Below are 17,302 nucleotides of genomic sequence, written 5' to 3' on the forward strand. Positions count from 1 at the left end.
CATGAACTGAGCCAAAGGCAGATGCTTAACCAACTGAGCCGCCTAGGTGCCCCATGAGAAGACTTTAAATTATGGAGAAGGAAAACATGGCACAGAGCCATAGTCTTACTACCTTATGATGGATGCTACTTTCTTTCTTTCCCATTTTAAGCACTCATCTTTGATTGACAGACCAAGGATATGACCAGTAATTTAATGGAGATGACGCATATGATATATTGGAATTAGCTGAAGGTTTATTCCTACTTCTGCCACTTACTAGGTTGTGATACCTAGTTGTGATACCAAGGTTATGATACTTTGTACAGTATTTATTAATTCATCTAATGTCTACTGAGCATATGACTATCACTATTCAAACATATTCCTGCCCTTACAGACCTTATAGTCTAGAAAGGGGGACAATAGATCCTTTTGGAGAGCTAAGTTACCATTATCACTGATCTCCCTGGTACCTAGCACAGTTACCTTGAGGAAGTAGTAGCTATGTGTATCCTGGGCTTTTTGATGTTTTTCCAAATGTTAAAGAGAAAGGTTTCAATCTTTAACTGCTTATTAGTTATCTATGAAGCTTTTTAAATTTACAGATTCTTGTGCCACATACCTCATGGTATAGATGTTTAAAAACCTGTTCTCTGGGCTGGGGCTGATTTGTATGTAGCATTTGCTGATTTCCCCAGTAAATACCCACTATGGCCAATTTCAAGCTACCAATGTAAGTGTCACAACATTCCTAAAAATCTAACAATTTGGTCTCATGAGCCTACTAACCAGCCCCAACACACCATTGGCCCCACCTCAAAGCTAAGGAATAAAAATTGGTAAGCATGAGGACTAAAGATTATTGTTATTAAAAAGTTGTAAAGGGAGCCAGAGTTAAGAACCTTGTAAAGTTTTCATATTGCCTGCTTGTCAGTTATAACAAGTTCAGAACACAGTAAGTCTTGTTGCTTTTTAAAACCAAGTAGCCTCAAAGAGTTGGATCTCTGATGATAGAAAAGACAATATAGCAATTCTGAAATTTTCACAAATGGGTGAGTTAAGTAGCACATCTTAATAACATTTTTAAAGATTATAGAAAAAAGACATCCAGCAACAGCTCCCAGTGGTAACCCAGAAACAGAACTGGGTGGTGTCACAAGTTTGGAGGGAGACAGACAGCTTATCAGATGATTTTTAAAAATGTTATGAACTTCAGGCTTTTGAAACCATCTTTCAAAGCTGGGAAGGGATGTAGGAGAGGGGAGTGGGGCCTTCCATGTTGATGAAACAGTGTGGACAAAGGAAGCTAATAGATACCTTTGAAGTATAATGAATGAGTCCACTTGGATTGAAGCATATAGAAAGTATAAAGAATCTTAAACAGTAAGGTTCGGGAAGGTACATGCTTAACAACACCTGTCTAGTGCAGTGTATTTCAAGGCTAGCAGCATCTCCCTCTCCCCAGCCTACTCATCAGCAAATATCACCTGGGTGCTTACATTTTTCCAGACATCTTTTATTTAGCAACCTACTTTTATGCCTAGGTAGTAATAGATTCATAAGAATGCTTTAATCTTTCAGTTCATACTTAATGGTTCCTGAAAATAGCCTAAAATTAAATTCTATTTAAAATCTCATACCATATTGTTTATAGGTTGAATTTTTCTTAGGAGCATCAAGAACTAATTATTTAATAATAGGATTCTGGAATATAAAAAAAAACCAACAAACATATATTTAGTCATTCAATTAATTAGATCTCTTCCTTACACATTAGAAATTATTCCATTCACTAAGAAGAAACTCTGTACTTTCCTCCTGGTATTTTCTAATGTTCTGAGCAGGTTGACTATTTTGGCTTTTTTTTTTTTTTTTTTTCCTAACAAGGTGTGAAGTTACTTGACAGAGTAGTTGGTTATATCTGTCATATGCACTTGTTAGAATAGAATAGTAAGAATTTTACCTTTAGTTACCATTTAAATACCACCATTCAAGATAACTGTATGACTTATTCTTATTGAGTAAGCAGTGTTTTATCTTTGCTTTTGTGGCAATGGATTCTACTGAAAGAAATATAATTGAGCATTTTCTTCATTCCTTTTGAATCCATTGTACTCTAAGGCCTACAGTACCTTGATATATACTAAGTTGTTTTTTTCTTTAAGTCTCTTTTTCCAAGTAATAGCAATGGAAAGCAAATCATTCATTGCCCTGAATATTGTAATATTAATCTAAGAAAGAAAGAAAAAAGTTGAGGATCTTGCATTAGAAGCACTACTCTGACCTGCTCTTTTGTGTGTGCCAAAGAAATTTTCCCTCCTTTGGCACTATTTTAAAGTGTAGAAGTCATAAAAGAAAGTTGACAATTATTTTATTATAAGCCATGAAAAAAGAAATGCTTTCTTTTGTGGCTCCCTCCCTACTCCCTATCTTTGGATATAGGTATCAAAGTCAGATTCTTAGTTTAGAGGAAGCTGGTTATAGCAGAAAGATAGACCTGAGTTCAAATCCTAACTATACCATTTATTGGCATTGTGTCATTGAACAAGTCTAATTATGGTGCTTAGTAAATAACATATAAAGTACTTGGGGGATCCCTGGGTGGCGCAGCAGTTTGGCACCTGCCTTTGGCCCAGGGTGCGATCCTGGAGACCTGGGATCAAATCCCACGTCGGGCTCCCGGTGCATGGAGCCTGCTTCTCCCTCTGCCTGTGTCTCTGCCTCTCTCTCTCTCTCCCTCTGTGACTATCATAAATAAATAAAAATTAAAAAAAAAATAAAGTACTTGGCTCATAATGATGCTCAATAAATGTTAGTTTGTTCACCTCTGTAAATATAAATGATTTTGTTGTGTATGCCCTCCTAAGGAAGCATCAAGGATGTTTTTGCTTTTTACTTCTCCATATACTTTCATCACAATTCTCACAGGTTAAAAAAAAAAAAAAAAATCTAGGGTGCCTCGTTGGTTAAGTGTCAGACTCTCGATTTTTGGCTCACGTCATGATCTCAGGGTTGTGGGATTGAGCATCAAGAACTAAGGCTCTGTGCTCATCAGAGAATCTGCTTGAGATTCTCTCTATCCCTTTCCCCGTGCCCCTTCCCCCTACTCATGCACACACTCTCTCTCAAATAAATAAATCTTTTTAAAAAAAGAAAAAAATCCATCAAAGAACTGAAAATCATTTGAATTATCCTCCTTTTGGTCTGCTCCTTTTAGGTATGAGGCAAAAAGCAGGAAGTTAGTAATAGGCCATAAACATAAATGGTTGTTCATACTTATTAGTAACCAAGGCAAAGCAAATTGAGACCATAGTTAGATATAATACTAGATTGGCAAAACATAAAAACATGACGGTTCCAAGTGTAGCTAGGATTTAACATTAACCAAAACACTCTTTCCTGGTGGGAGTGTAAGTCAGCACAACTACTTTGGAAAATAAATTGGCACTATCTTGTAAATGTTAACCTTTGTTTACCCTGTGACCCTGCAATCCCATTGCTTAGTATATATCCTGTGTTGACACTCTTATGCATATAGACCAAAAGACATGTACAAGAATATTTATAGTGGCATGGTTGATGTCACCAAAAATGGGGAACAATCTATACAAGTAGAATGGATAAACTTTGTTATTTATATTCATATAATGCAGTCTTTTACCTTGGTAAAAATGAAATATAGCTATATGTAGTAAGTGGGTTAATCTTGTTAGCTTTTAATACTTAGTATTAAAAAAGCATATTGGCAAGACCACACATATATATAATACAATTTTTAAAGCTCTTAAACAATCAAAACTAAATGATATATTGTTTAAGAATAAGCCATAATTAAAAAAAAAGACAATGGAATAGAAAATAATGAAAAGAGGTAGAACCAATAAATTAAATGAAATTCTAAAAAATATTCAAATAATACAAAAGAAGACAGAGAGGAGGAATGAAAATGTAGGTGACAAATAGAAAATAAATAGTAACATTGTAGATCCAAATCTAATTGTATCAAATTACATTAAATGTTAATGAACTAAACACTATAATTAAAAGGCAAAGATTGTCACAATAGATAAAGCAAAATACAACTATATTTTTAAAAAGATTTATTTATTTCAGAGAAAGAGAATGGGGAAGGGTACGGGGGAAGAGGGAGAGAGATTCTCAAGCAGACTCCATGTTAGATGCAGAGTTGGACTTGGAGTTCAGTCCCACAACCCTGAGACCATGACCTGAGCTGAAACCAAGAGTCAGACACCCAACCGACTATGCCACCCAGACACCCCAAGATGCAGTTATGGTTTGTTTATAAGAGACATTCTTTAGGGATACCTGGGTGGCTCAGCCGTTGAGCATCTGCCTTCAACTCAGGACATGATCCTGGGTCCAGGGCTCGAGTCCCACATTGGGCTCCCTGTGGGGAGCCTGTTTCTCCCTCTGCCTCTGCCTCTGTCTCTGCCTCTGTGTGTATGTGTTTCTCATGAATAAATAAAAATCTAAAAAGAGAGACATTCTTTAATATATAAAGAAATTGAAAAATAAGTCTTGCAAACCATGAGCATAAATAAGTGTAACAGCTATATTAATATCAGATAAAGTAGATTTCAAGGCAGAAAGTCTTACTGGAAGATAAAGCAAAATCTTGAAAAAGAATCAAGTTAGAGGATTTATATTTCCTTCAAAACTTACTATAAAATCCAGTAGTCAAGATAGTGTGGGCCTGGCATAAAAACTGACAAATAGATCAATGGAACAGAATTAAGAACCCAAAAGTAGACCTCACATATACAATCATTTGATTTTTTACAAGGGGCCAAGTAATCCAATGGGGAAAGGAAAGTCTTCAACAAATGATACTTAAAACTAGGTATCCATGTGAAAAAAAAGGAACCTCATCCCTCACCCCTGCCTGACACCATATACAAATATTTTTTCAGGATGGGTCATAGATAGACCTTATATATGATCAAGTATTTTTGTAACTAAAGAGTAAGCAAAAGTTTCTGAGGACATGGAAAACAATAACCATAGGAGAAGAAAAATGCTAAATGTAATTGCAGCTTTCATACATTGTTGATAAGTGTAAAGTGTTACAAGCACTTTGGAAAAAGGCCTGGTAATTTCCTACAAAATTATGCATGCATCTGTCCCATTACCCAAGAGAAACAAAAACATATTTCCACCAAAACAACACAAAAAGGGCATCTGGGTGGCTTAGTCAGTTAAGCCTCTGTCTCTTGGCTTTGGCTCAGGTCATGATCAAGCAGACTGTATGCTGAGCACAAAGCCCAACAGGGGCTGGATCTCAGGACCTTGATATCATGACCTGAGCCAAAACCAAGAGTCAGATGCCCAACTAACTGAGCCACCCAGGAGCCCCAGTACTAGTCTAGCTCTTAAGTAGAAAGGTATTTACAGGTATTCATTGTATTACTGTGCCTCATAACTTACATTTATCTTAAATATACCCTTTATATAGTTTTTATACAATTAAAAGATATGAGAATACATCAGAAGTTGAGCTCATTAATTGTAGTAATCGTAAGGAAGCACTATTTGTTAAATAAGATTCCAGGAAATCATTTCTATATATAATAGTTCCCTTGGGCCTCAAAATCTAACATTTACATTTGCTTATCTGAATCTTTTCATTTTCTTTCTTGCAAACTTTCCAGATTCTATTGACTCTAGGGACAATCAGTTATTTTCCTTTTAACACTCTTCAGTCCTTAAAGGGTGAATACTTCTGAACCTAAAACCTACCTTTAGGCAATAGTTTAGCACACTATGACATTTAACTTTTGTTCTCTCTGTAGGTAGATTCTTTGCTATATTCTTTCCTTTGTGGGAAATAATAGGCATGCCTGAAATCAATAATGAAAATAGGGCACCTGGGTGGCTCAGTGGTTGAGCATCTGCCTTTGGCTCAGTTTGTGATCCTGGGGTCCTGGATCAAGTCCTACATCAGGCACCCCCCAGGGAGCCTGCTTCTCCCTCTGCCTATGTCTCTGCCTCTCTCTGTGTGTCTCTCATGAATAAATAAATAAAATCTTTTTTAAAATAATAAAAATAAAATGGGAATAAATGTTGTAGAATTTTAAGTAATAGTAGCTGACCAGGGATGGAGACAGAATGATACAGAGATGAATGGGGATAGTTCCATAAACATGAAAATGTAGGTGGCTCTCAGTGGCAGACAGTATACATACTGTTTGAAATTATTTTTGTCCTCCAGTTTCTATGTTTGCCAAATAGAGAAAAAGTGACCAAAAAGCAAATATAAAATGTCAGGGAGCAAACTCAAAGAAAAACTTAGCACTTTAGTATTATTAATTCTGACATCTTTTCTTACTTTTTCTTTATGTCAGCATTCTTATGTACATAAAAATCTGTGTAATAACTTAAAAATTCTAACCTAGGCCAGGGAGGAGTAAATGATATGCTTTTTTAATGCATGGGGAGGCAGTATTTTGTCATTTTTAATTCTAGCTTCACCACATGAGTTTCCTTGGGAAACTTATGTATTTCCTCTTTGTGAATTTCAGTTTCTTCATCTGTAAAATCCATATTTCACTGGATCTAATTGCCATAACACCCTCAATTATTTTATGTACCACTAAGAAAAAATAGATATTGCAATTAAACTATGATTCAGTGCCTTTTTTTTTATTGACTGAAGATATTTATCCTAAGCTGTTTGTATGTATTAGAATCAGTGAGAAATTAAAAAAAAAAGAATCAGTGAGAAATATAGTACCATCAGCCTTCTGAATTCTAAAAAGATTTTATTTATTTATTTATTTGTTTGTTTGTTTGTTTGTTTGTTTGAAAGAGTGTGTGTGCTAGCAAACAGGGCAGCAGGGACAAGGAGAGGGAGAGAGAATCCCAAGCAGATTCCCCACTGAGTGTGCAGCCCAATACAGTGCTCCATCCCACAACCCCGAGATCATCACCTGAGTAGAAGCCAAGAGTCAGGGATAAAATAAAAATCTTAAAAAAAAAAAAAAAAAGAAAGAAAGAAAGAAAGAAAGAAAGAAAGAAAGAAAGAAAGAAAGAAAAACTATTCAAAAAAAAAAAAAACCACACACACACACAAAAGAGAAAGAAACCAAGACTTAGCCAACTGAACCACCCAGGCACCCCTCAGCCTTCTGAATTTATAAGTAGGACACTGTACTTAAAGCATTGAGCAAGGAGCCTGGCACATTATAAACACTCAATAAGTAGTAGCCATTGTGTTGAGGTTAACTGTTCATGATTAGATCATGAGCACTTTGTGAAGTGCTACTGTTCATGATTTGATCATGAGCACTTTGTGAAGTGCTGCTCATTGTTTAGGTTCTTTGGGGATCAAAATTTTTAATAGATCATCTGAATGAGATTTGTTGGCGGTAATCAGAATGCCCACTCATTTTGAATTTGAAGTAGCGTAAAGTGGCATAACATCTTTAGTTGTTTTTAGAGGTAATGCTTTAACTGTTAGCATTTTGTTATCAGTGAAATTTGTTTGTAGACTATTGTTGAAATTTCTTCCAAAAATAAATTCTACTGATACATATCAACCTTCTGTGTTGAAGTTGCTATTTATGGAGAGAATTTGTTCAAGTGCACAAGATGAATGAGATAGTCCTACATGTAAAGCTTAGTAAAATTGCATTGTTGGTATTATGGTATGAGACCTCAGGTTTTAAATTATTTTTTTATCATTTTCTTGTCTATGCAGGAGGCAGACAGTGGGGAGGAGGAATGCCGGTCACAGCCCCGGAGGTATGTTTGTGTATTACATTCTGTAGCATTTCTGTAGTTAATGTTTTTTCTCTAATTCTTTCCTAGTCTTGTTAGATTAGCTTATTCTGGTTTTCCAAGATCCTTAATTGGTCTCTCTAAATGGGATTGCTTTAAGAATCCAGTTATTGACTCAAAGATTTGAAATGGTAGATTGCATTATGTTGTACACATGAAACTAATATAATGTTGTATGTCAATTATACGTATCCACATACATACATAAAATGGTAGATTGCTTTAAGAAAGTGCAGATATGCCAGTATTGGCCCAAATTTTACCCAAGTCTGGAGACTCTTGAGTAAGAAAAAGGTTTTTTTAAAAAATAATTAATTAAATAAAAAGTAATTTTTCATTACCTTTTAGGAAAATTTCAGCCTTCAGTTTTGTACTTAGGTTTATTATTCATTTTGATAGATATTTAAATTCTTACAGATTGGTCAATATTTCACTTCCTAAATACAAAGGATATACTGAGTTACTTACCCAGTCCTTCAAATAAAATGAATACTCAAAGAGTAGTAGGAATGTTGTTAAAAGGGTACCAATACCTGCTGCCAGTAAAACAAAAAGATTATGAGAGATATTTAGGAAGTATATAATAATATTTTTGTTATCTTCTTAAGTTTTGTTTTTTTAAGTGGTTTTATAAATCAGCTTTATTCCCTAAGAACAGTCCTGGTAAGTTCAAGATGGTCATTTAAATACTACCAAACTTGTATCCTTTGAACTCAATCACATGAGCCATTCTGAATAATACAGAGGCAGTATACACTAAGCATGCTCAATGTGGGGAACCTGGTTAAAGGGAATGCTCCCTTAATGATGAATTGATTATCAAGTCCTTGTTGCTGTATACCATCCTTGTAAACTACAAGTTTATATAAAAATAGTTCCTTTTCATCAGTAACTGAGACTTATTGACAGTATTTTTCCTGTCTTGGTTAGCATGAAAAATTAGGCTTGGGGGCACCTGGGTGGCTCAGTGGTAGAGTGTCTGCCTTTGGCTCATGTCATGATCCCCTGGGTCCTGGGATTGAGTCCCACATCAGGCTCCCTATAGGGAGCCTGCTTCTGCCTCTGCCTATGTCTCTGCCTCTCTCTCTCTCTCTCTCTCTCTCTGTCTCTCATAAATAAATTAATTAAATATTTTTTTAAAAATTAGGCTTGAAGCTTAATTTCTCACTATCTCCTGGGGATGATCTGACAGTGAAGTGTCATTCTTTTGCATAGGGCTAAGAGATAGAAACCAGAAAAAATTTTAGCTGAATGATTACCAGAGGTATCACAACCTTATTCCCATTAGAGTGAAAAAAGGATTCCAAAAGATTCTAAATTTTCTAGTAGGCCAAATGTAAAGATCTTTGGGTTAATTTCAAGCTTTATGTGTTGGCTTGGCATCTGTTGGGTTAATTGTTGTTCCAAAAATTACATAACAATGAGGCAATGCAAGTTTACTCTCATTCACAATCCTGAATTGTTAAACCATAAAGACCACTGTTTTTAAAGTTGTCAACAATAAATCATTAATATGACGAGCAGAGGAGATTTGTAAACTTCTTCTATTTACAAGAAAAGGATTATTTATTCAAAGAAGAAATGAAGAAAAACCTGGAAGCACCCACATTTTTAAAAATCAAAATTTACAGGGCTGCCTGGGTGGCTTAGCGGTTTAGTGCCGCCTTCAGCCAAGGGCCTGATCCTGGAGACCCAGGATCCAGTCCCACGTCGGGCTCCCTGCATGGAGCCTTCTCCCTCTGCCTGTGTCTCTGCTTCTCTCTGTGTGTGTCGCTCATGAATAAATAAACAAAATCTCTTTTAAAAAATCAAAATTTGGGCAGCCCGGGTGGCTCAATGGTTTAGTGCCGCCTTCAGTCCAGGGCGTGATCCTGGAGACCTGGGATCGAGTCCCACGTCGGGCTCCCTGCATGGAGCCTGCTTGTCTCTCTCTCTCTCTCTCTCTCTCTCTGTGTGTCTCTATGAATAAATAAAATATTTTTTAAAAAAATCAAAATTTACTTACCTGCTGTAATTTCTTACATTCAGCATATTTCCCAGGCTATTTCTAAATCTAATTACTTTAGTCTGACTCAAAGCAAAAAAACTCATCTTAAGTGCCAGTTGAATGCCCTTTGTATCTAGATGGTATAGAAGAGGTTGGTTTTTTTGTGTGCTTAACTACTACAGATTATTTTGGCATTCTCCATCACTTATCACAGAATAAACCAGCACTAAGTTAGCATCATTTCGTTGAGCATGCCTGAATTCATCTTTTCAGTTTGCAGGTTCAATTGTGGTTTGTAGTAGAGAATTAAATAGTAAACAGCATATTATTAAAACTAATGCCGGTTCCAGGTAATAAAAAGTTGCACTAATTATCTCTTATCTTAACCAAATGCTACTTATTGGGAAAGTCGTAAGTTAAAAGTAATCATTTAATATCATTACCCCAAACTATGAAGTCTTTAAAAACCAATGTTCACAGGCAACAAAAATAAATTAGTCTGCATCAAAATTTTTACAAACCATATAACTGATAAGGGGACAATATCCAGAATATATAAAGAACTCTTACAACTCAACCACAACAACAACAAAAGAACAACCTGTCTTATTCAGCTCTGGCTCCTATAACAGAATTCCATAGACTGAGAGGCTTAAACAAAAGGATTATTTCTTACAATTCTGGACGCAGGGAAATCCAAGATCAAGGTGCTGGCAGATTTGGTTCCTGGTAAGAGCTTGCTTTCTGACTTTCAACAGCTGTCTTCTTTCAACAGCTGTATCCTCATATAGCTATGTGAGAGAGGGTACTCTGGTCTCTTACTCTTATGTGGACAGTAATCCTGTCATGGGAGCCCCATGGCATCATTGTGACATCATCTAACCCTAAATTCCTTCCAAAGGCTCTCATTTCTAAATACCATCACATTGGGGGTTAGAGCTTCAACTTATGCATTGAAGAAACACACAAATATTCACTTCAGTACATTCTATCTTGCCCCCCCAAAAAATTCATGCCCCTTTCACATAAAAAAAATCCATTCCAGCAACCCCAAAAGTCTTAACTCATTTTAGCATCAACTCCAAAGTCTGAAGTCCAAAGTCTCATCTAAATATCTCATCTAAATATGGGACACCTGGGTGGCTCATTCAGTTAAGCATCTGCCTTCAGCTCAGGTCATGATCCGAGAGTCCTGGGATCAAGTCCCGTATCAGATTCCCTGCTCAGGGAATACAATCTTTACAAAATCTTTAAAAAATATATTTCATCTAAATCAGATATGGGTGAGATTAGAGGCAAAGTTTTTCTCCAGCTATGAACTATGAAACCAGGTAAACTATGTATTTCAAAACACAGTGGTAAGATGAGCTTAGGAAGACATTCCCATTCCGAAAAGGAAAGAAAGAAGATGTGACAGGCCCCAAGTTAATCCAAAACTTAGCAAGGTAAATTCCATTAGATCTTAAGGCTCAAGAAAAATGCTCTTTGGTTTGATATTCTACACTGGGGACCCCCTAGGGCAGTTGACTCCCTAGAGTTGTGTCATCCCCAAGGCTCAGCAGAGCAGTCCTGCACCTTTGGCTCCCTTGAAGTGCCACCCATCTGGTGTTCTGCAAGGGCCCATCCACCTGGCACTCTGCTAGGCAGCAGAACCAATGTAAAGGCAGCTTTGCACTCTGGATTTTTAGCTGGAGTAGCAGTCCTGATGATCTCTGAATCGCCTTTGGGTCCTTCTTCCCTTTTCTTGAAGGATAATGCATGTTCACAGCTTCCCTTCATTCTGTCTTGTTTTCTTTGCTTCCTTCAGTCTCAGCTGGCTGGTATAAATCCCATCTCTATTCCTAGTTTCTGTGGAGAGGTCCATGGTTTCTACCCAGCTTAATCACCACACCATTAGTGTTCTCTTCTGAACATGCTTTCTCATTTTTTACAATATAGACAGAGAACTTTGCAAGTCTCTAAGTTCTGTTTTCTTTTTGCTTAACAACTACTTCATTTCTTTCTTCTCATATTTTACTATGGGCAGTTTGGAGGAAGTAAGCCATTCCTTCAGTGCTTTGCTTAAAAATCTCCTGAGCTAAATATCTAATTTCCTCACTCACAAGTTATACTTTTCATAAGACACTAGAACATGAACACAATTCAGCTAAGTTCTTTGCTACTTTATAACAAGTATTGCCTTTTCTCCCTTATCCAGTAACATGTTCCTCATTTCCATCTGAGACCTCATCAGAATGGACTTACTGCCCATATTTCTACCAACATTCTGTTCATGATTTGATATATTCTTTAAGAAGATAAAGGGCTTTTTCTCCAGCCCTTCTCTTTTCTTTCTGAACTTTCACCACAATCTATTAACACTCCCTTCATGACAATCTTATCATTTTCTAGCATGCACCTCAGAATTCTTCCAGCCTCTAGCCATTACTCAATTCCAAAACCACTTCCACATTTTTAAGTATTCATTATAGCAGCACCCCACTTCTCAGTACCAAAATCTGTATTAAGGTTTTCCAGAGAAAAAGAATAGGAAATAGATAGACAGATTTAGTATAAGGAATTTGTTCACAATTATGGAGGCTGGGAAGTCCCCAATATCTACAAGTTGGAGACCCTGGAGAGCTGATGGCATAACTTCCAGTCTGAACCTGAGTCTGATCAGGAAAAGCCTGATATCATAGCTCAAAGACAAGCAGAGGGAGCAGATTCTTTCCTGCTCAGCCTTTTGTTCTATTTAGGCCTTCAATGGAATGGTGAAGCCCACCTACATTAGAGAGGGCCATCTGTTTTACTCAGTCTACTGATTCAGCTGTTAATTTCATCCACAAATACCCTCAGAGACACCCTAGAATAATGTTTAACCAAATTTCTGGGCCCAGAAATTTGTGGCCCAGCAAAATTGACACATAAAATTAACCTTTGAACAACTCGATTAAAAAATGGGTAAAGAACATTCCTCCAAAGAAGATATACAAATGACCAATAAGTACACGAAAAGATGTTCAGTATCAGTATCACTAATCATTAGGGAAATGCAAATCAAAACTAAGATGAGATATATCACCACATGCATCCGGATGGCTACTATCCAAAAAAACAGAAAATAACAAGTATTGTTGAGGATGTGGAGAAATTGAAACCCATGTGCACTGTTGGTGAGAATGTAAAATGGTACAATATAACAGGTCCTCAAAAAGCCAAAATATTTATGATCTAGCAATTCCACTTCTGGGTATATACCCATAAGAGTCAAAAGCAGGGTTTTGAGAAATTTGTACACTCATGTTCATTGCACATTATTCACAATAGCCAAAAGACGGAAGCAATCCAAGTGTCCACTGGCAGATAAATGGATGAACAAAATATAGTATATACATATAATGGAATATTACTCAGCCTTAAAAAGGAAGGAAATTCTGACACATGTTACAACATGGGTAAACCCTGAGGATATGATGCTAAGTAAAATAAACCAGTCACCAAATAATATTGTATGTTTCCACTTATACCAGATACATACAGTAAGTAGTCATATTCTCAGAGATAGAAAGTAGAGTATTGATTGCCAGGGGCTGGGGGAAGAGGAGAATGAAGAGTTATTGTTTAATGGGTACATAAACAATGTACCCATTTTATGACAATTCTAGCAATACTTTGTCTTTCTCAAAAGATAAACATAAAAACATAATATCACAGAACTAAAAATCAGATTGTATATTATTAACTTTTTGGTAAAAAGATAAATGGACGACATTCAATACCAGTTTTCCTTGTGCATGTTTATGAACTCATTGCTTTGTTGATTGTGATGACCCACTTTGATTAGTTGTGAACAACCAGGAAGATGAGTATGAAACTACACCATACGGCATCCAATATTTAATCATTTGACTTATAAACAACTATCTTACATGAGTTAACTAATAAAATTATAAGACAATAAATAAAAATCAACAAAAGAAGTATACCACTGAAATAAATTTTTGAAATCCCAAGACATCTTTTTTAAGGTGAATAGTTGTGGCAGGAAACAAAAACACAAATTTAAAAAGATATATACAGGGATCCCTGGGTGGCGCAGTGGTTTAGCGCCTGCCTTTGGCCCAGGGCGCGATCCTGGAGACCCGGGATTGAATCCCACATCGGGCTCCCCTTGCATGGAGCGAGCCTGCTTCTCCCTCTGCCTATGTCTCTGCCTCTCTCTCTCTCTCTCTCTCTCTCTCTCTCTGTGACTACCATAAATAAATAAAAAAATTAAAAATAAATAAATAAAAAAATAAAAAGATATATACATCCCTATGTCTGCTGTAGCATTATTTAGAATAGCCAAGATAATGGAAGCAACCTCGGTGTCCATCAATAGATGACTGGGTAAAGAAGATGTGGTATGGATATAAGTATACATACAAACAAGTACAGTAGAATATGTGAACTATTACTTAGCCATAAAAAAGAATGAAATCTGGATGCCTGGGTGGCTCAGTGGTTGAGCATCTGTCTTCGGCTCAGGGCATGATCCTGTGGTCCAGGATCAAGTCTCACGTTGGGTTCCTCGCAGGGAGCCTGCTTCTTCCTCTGCTTATGTCTCTGCCTCTTTCTGTGTGTCTCTCATGAATAAATAAATCTTAAAAAAAAAAAAAAGAATTAAATCTTGCCTTTTTGTGACATGGATGGAACTAGAGAGTATTGTGCTAAGTAAAATAAGTTAGAGAAATACTGTATAATTTCACTTATATGTGGAATCTAAAAAACAAAATGAGCAAACAACAGAACAGAAATACTCATAGATACAGGAAACAATCTGTTGGTTGCCAGAGGGAAGGGATTGTGGGAGTGGGGGATATAGGGGTAGTGTCCCCTGGCAGATAAATGGATGAACAAAATATAGTATATACATATATATATTGAGTTCCTCGTAGGGAGGAACACCATACTGTACTGTCACCATTCAAGTTGTTGAAATATTATTAACTCTGTTTCTTGTGCTGAACATAGGGATGCATATATCTTTTCGAATTTGTGTTTTTGTTTTTTTCAGATAAATACCCAGAAGTGGAATTGCTGGATCATATGGTAGTTCTATTTTTTTAAATTTTTTAAGGAACCTCCATACTACTTTCCATAGTAGCTACACCATTTTGCATTCCCACCAACACTGCACAAGTCCTTTTTCTCCACATCCTCACCGATACTTGTTATTTCTTGTCTTTTGGATATTAGCCATTCTGACAGGTGTGAGTTGATATCCGTGATTGATTTGCAATTTCCCTGATGATGAGTGATGTTGAGTGTCTTTTCATACGTTTGTTGGCCATCTATGTGTCTTTGGAAAAATGTCTAGTCATCTATATAAATAGGATATTAACCGCGTATTGATTACGTCATTTTCAAATATCTTCTCCCATTCAGTAAGTTGCGTTTCATTTTGTTGATGATTTCTTTCCCTGTGCAAAAACTTTTCGGTTTGATGCAGTCCCATTTGTTTATTTTTGCTTTTGTTGCCCTGAGGAGACAGATACAAAAAATGTTGCTCAGACCAATGTCCAAAAGCATACTGCCTCTGTTTTCTTCCAGGAGTTTTAAGTTTTCAGGTCTCACATTTAGGTATTCAGTCCACTTTAAGTTTATTTTTGTTTATGGTGTAAAAATTGGTCCAGTTTCATTCTTTTGCATGTAAACTGTCCAGTTTTCCCAATACTATTTATGAAAGAGATGGTCTTTTTTCTATTGCATATTCTTACCTCTTTTGTCAAAGATTAATTTTCTAATTGTGGGTTTATTTCTAGACTCTATTCTGTTCCATTGAAATATATGTCTGTTTTTATGTCAGTATCATTACTGTTTTGATTACTTTGTCGTATAGTTTGAATTCATGGAATGTTATACCTCAGCTTTGTTCTTTCTCAAGATTGCTTTGGTTATTCAGAGCCTTTTGTGGTTCCATACAGATTTTAGGATTACTTGTTCTAGTTCTATGAAAAATTGCCATTGGTGTTTTGATAGAGATTGTGTTGAATCTGTAGATTGCTTTGAGTGGTATGGACATTTTAATAACATTAATTCTTCCAGTCCATGAGCATAGTTTATCTTTCCATTTATTTGTATCAACTTCATTTTTTTAAAAATCAATGTCATATTTTCCAGAGTATAGATCTTTCATCTCTTTGGTTAAATTTACCCCTAGGTATTCTTATTAATGTAATCAGAAACAGGGTTGTTTTCTTAATATTACTCTCTGATAGTTCATTATTAGTGTATAGAAATAGAACAGATTTATGTATACTGAGTTCATATCCTGCAACTTTACTGAATTAATTTGTTACTAATAATTTGGGGGTGGTGTCTTTAGGGTTTTTTATATGTAGTACCATTTACTCTGCAAATAATGACAGTGTTACTTCTCCCTTTCCAAGACATCCTTTTTAGATGTCTTATTTCTTTTTCTTGTCTGATTGCTATGTCTGATACTATGTAGAATAATAGTGGCAAGAATGGACATTCTTGTCTTATTCCTGATCTTAAAGGGAAAGCTTTCAGCTTTTCACCATTGGATATGATGTTAGCTGTGGGCTTGTCATAGTGGCCTTTATTGTGTTGAAGTATGTTCCCTCTATAACTACTTTGTTGAGAGTTTTTATCATAAATGGATGTTGAAATTTATCAAATGGTTTTTCGGCATTTATTGACATGATTACATGATTTTTTATCCTTCTTTTTGTTAATGTGGTGTATCATTAATTTTGTGGATATTGAACCATCCTTGTGTTCTCAGAATAAATCCCACTTGATTATAGTGTATGACTTTTCCAATGTATTGTTGAATTCAGCTTGCTAATATTTTGTTAGGGATTTTTGCATCTATATTCATCAGGGATATTGGCTTGTAGTTTTTTTAGCGTGTGATATCTTTGGGTTTTGGTATTAGGCTAGTGCTGGTCTTATAGAATGATTTTGGAAGTATTTCTCCTCTTTAGTTTTTTGGAATAGTTTGAGAAGGATAGGTATGAACTCTTCCATAAATGATAGAATTCACCTGTGAAGTTGTCTGGTTTTAGGCTTTTGTTTGTTGGAAATTCTTTAATTATTGGCTCAATTTCATTACTAGTAATCAATCTATTCAGATTTTCTGTTTCTTCTTGATTTAGTCTTGAAAGATTATATGTTTCTAGGAATCTATATGTTTTTCTAGGTGTCCCATTTGTTGTCATATAATTGTATTAGTCTCTTACAATTCTTTGTATTTCTGTGGTATCAATTATAACTTCTTTTCATTTCTGATTTTATTTATTTGAGTCCTCTCTTTTTCTTGATGAATCTGACTAAAAGCTCATCAATTTTCTTTTCTTTTTTTTTCACAGAACTGCTTCCTACTTGTATTAATGTTTTCTTTTTTTTTTTTTACTTTAGTCTTGGTATCATTTATTTTCACTCTCTTTATTCTTTCCTCCCTGACTAAAAGCTCATCAATTTTCTTCTTTTTTTTTTTTTTTTTTCAGAGAACTGCTTCCTACTTATATTGATGTTTTCTATTTTTTT

The 17,302-nt window shown here is 35.7% G+C and overlaps 1 protein-coding gene and 1 long non-coding RNA gene across 7 annotated transcripts in view; one reads left to right on the top strand and one right to left on the bottom strand.

Annotated features, from left to right (window-relative positions):
* Nucleotides 1–17,302, top strand: part of SSH2 (slingshot protein phosphatase 2) — a 242,024-nt gene that overhangs the window by 90,724 nt on the left and 133,998 nt on the right. For 4 of the 6 annotated variants that reach the window (XR_013354117.1, XR_013354118.1, XM_077851887.1 and 1 more), the window contains one exon: nt 7,700–7,743. Coding sequence is in view for 4 of the 6 variants with exons in the window: in XM_077851887.1 (XP_077708013.1) it covers nt 7,700–7,743 (44 nt within the window). In the remaining 2 variants the exon portion in view is untranslated. Of the gene's footprint in view, nt 1–7,699; nt 7,744–14,804; nt 14,840–17,302 lie in introns of all 6 variants that reach the window. The other 2 variants (XM_077851891.1, XM_077851890.1) reach the window with 1 other exon arrangement.
* Nucleotides 9,319–11,711, bottom strand: LOC144285989 (uncharacterized). The gene is made up of 2 exons (XR_013354119.1): nt 10,443–11,711; nt 9,319–9,738 (listed from the first exon to the last, which is right to left on the bottom strand). It is a non-coding gene; the product is annotated as an uncharacterized LOC144285989 (long non-coding RNA).

Source organism: Canis aureus, chromosome 16, assembly GCF_053574225.1.
Source record: "Canis aureus isolate CA01 chromosome 16, VMU_Caureus_v.1.0, whole genome shotgun sequence".
NCBI lineage: Eukaryota > Metazoa > Chordata > Mammalia > Carnivora > Canidae > Canis > Canis aureus.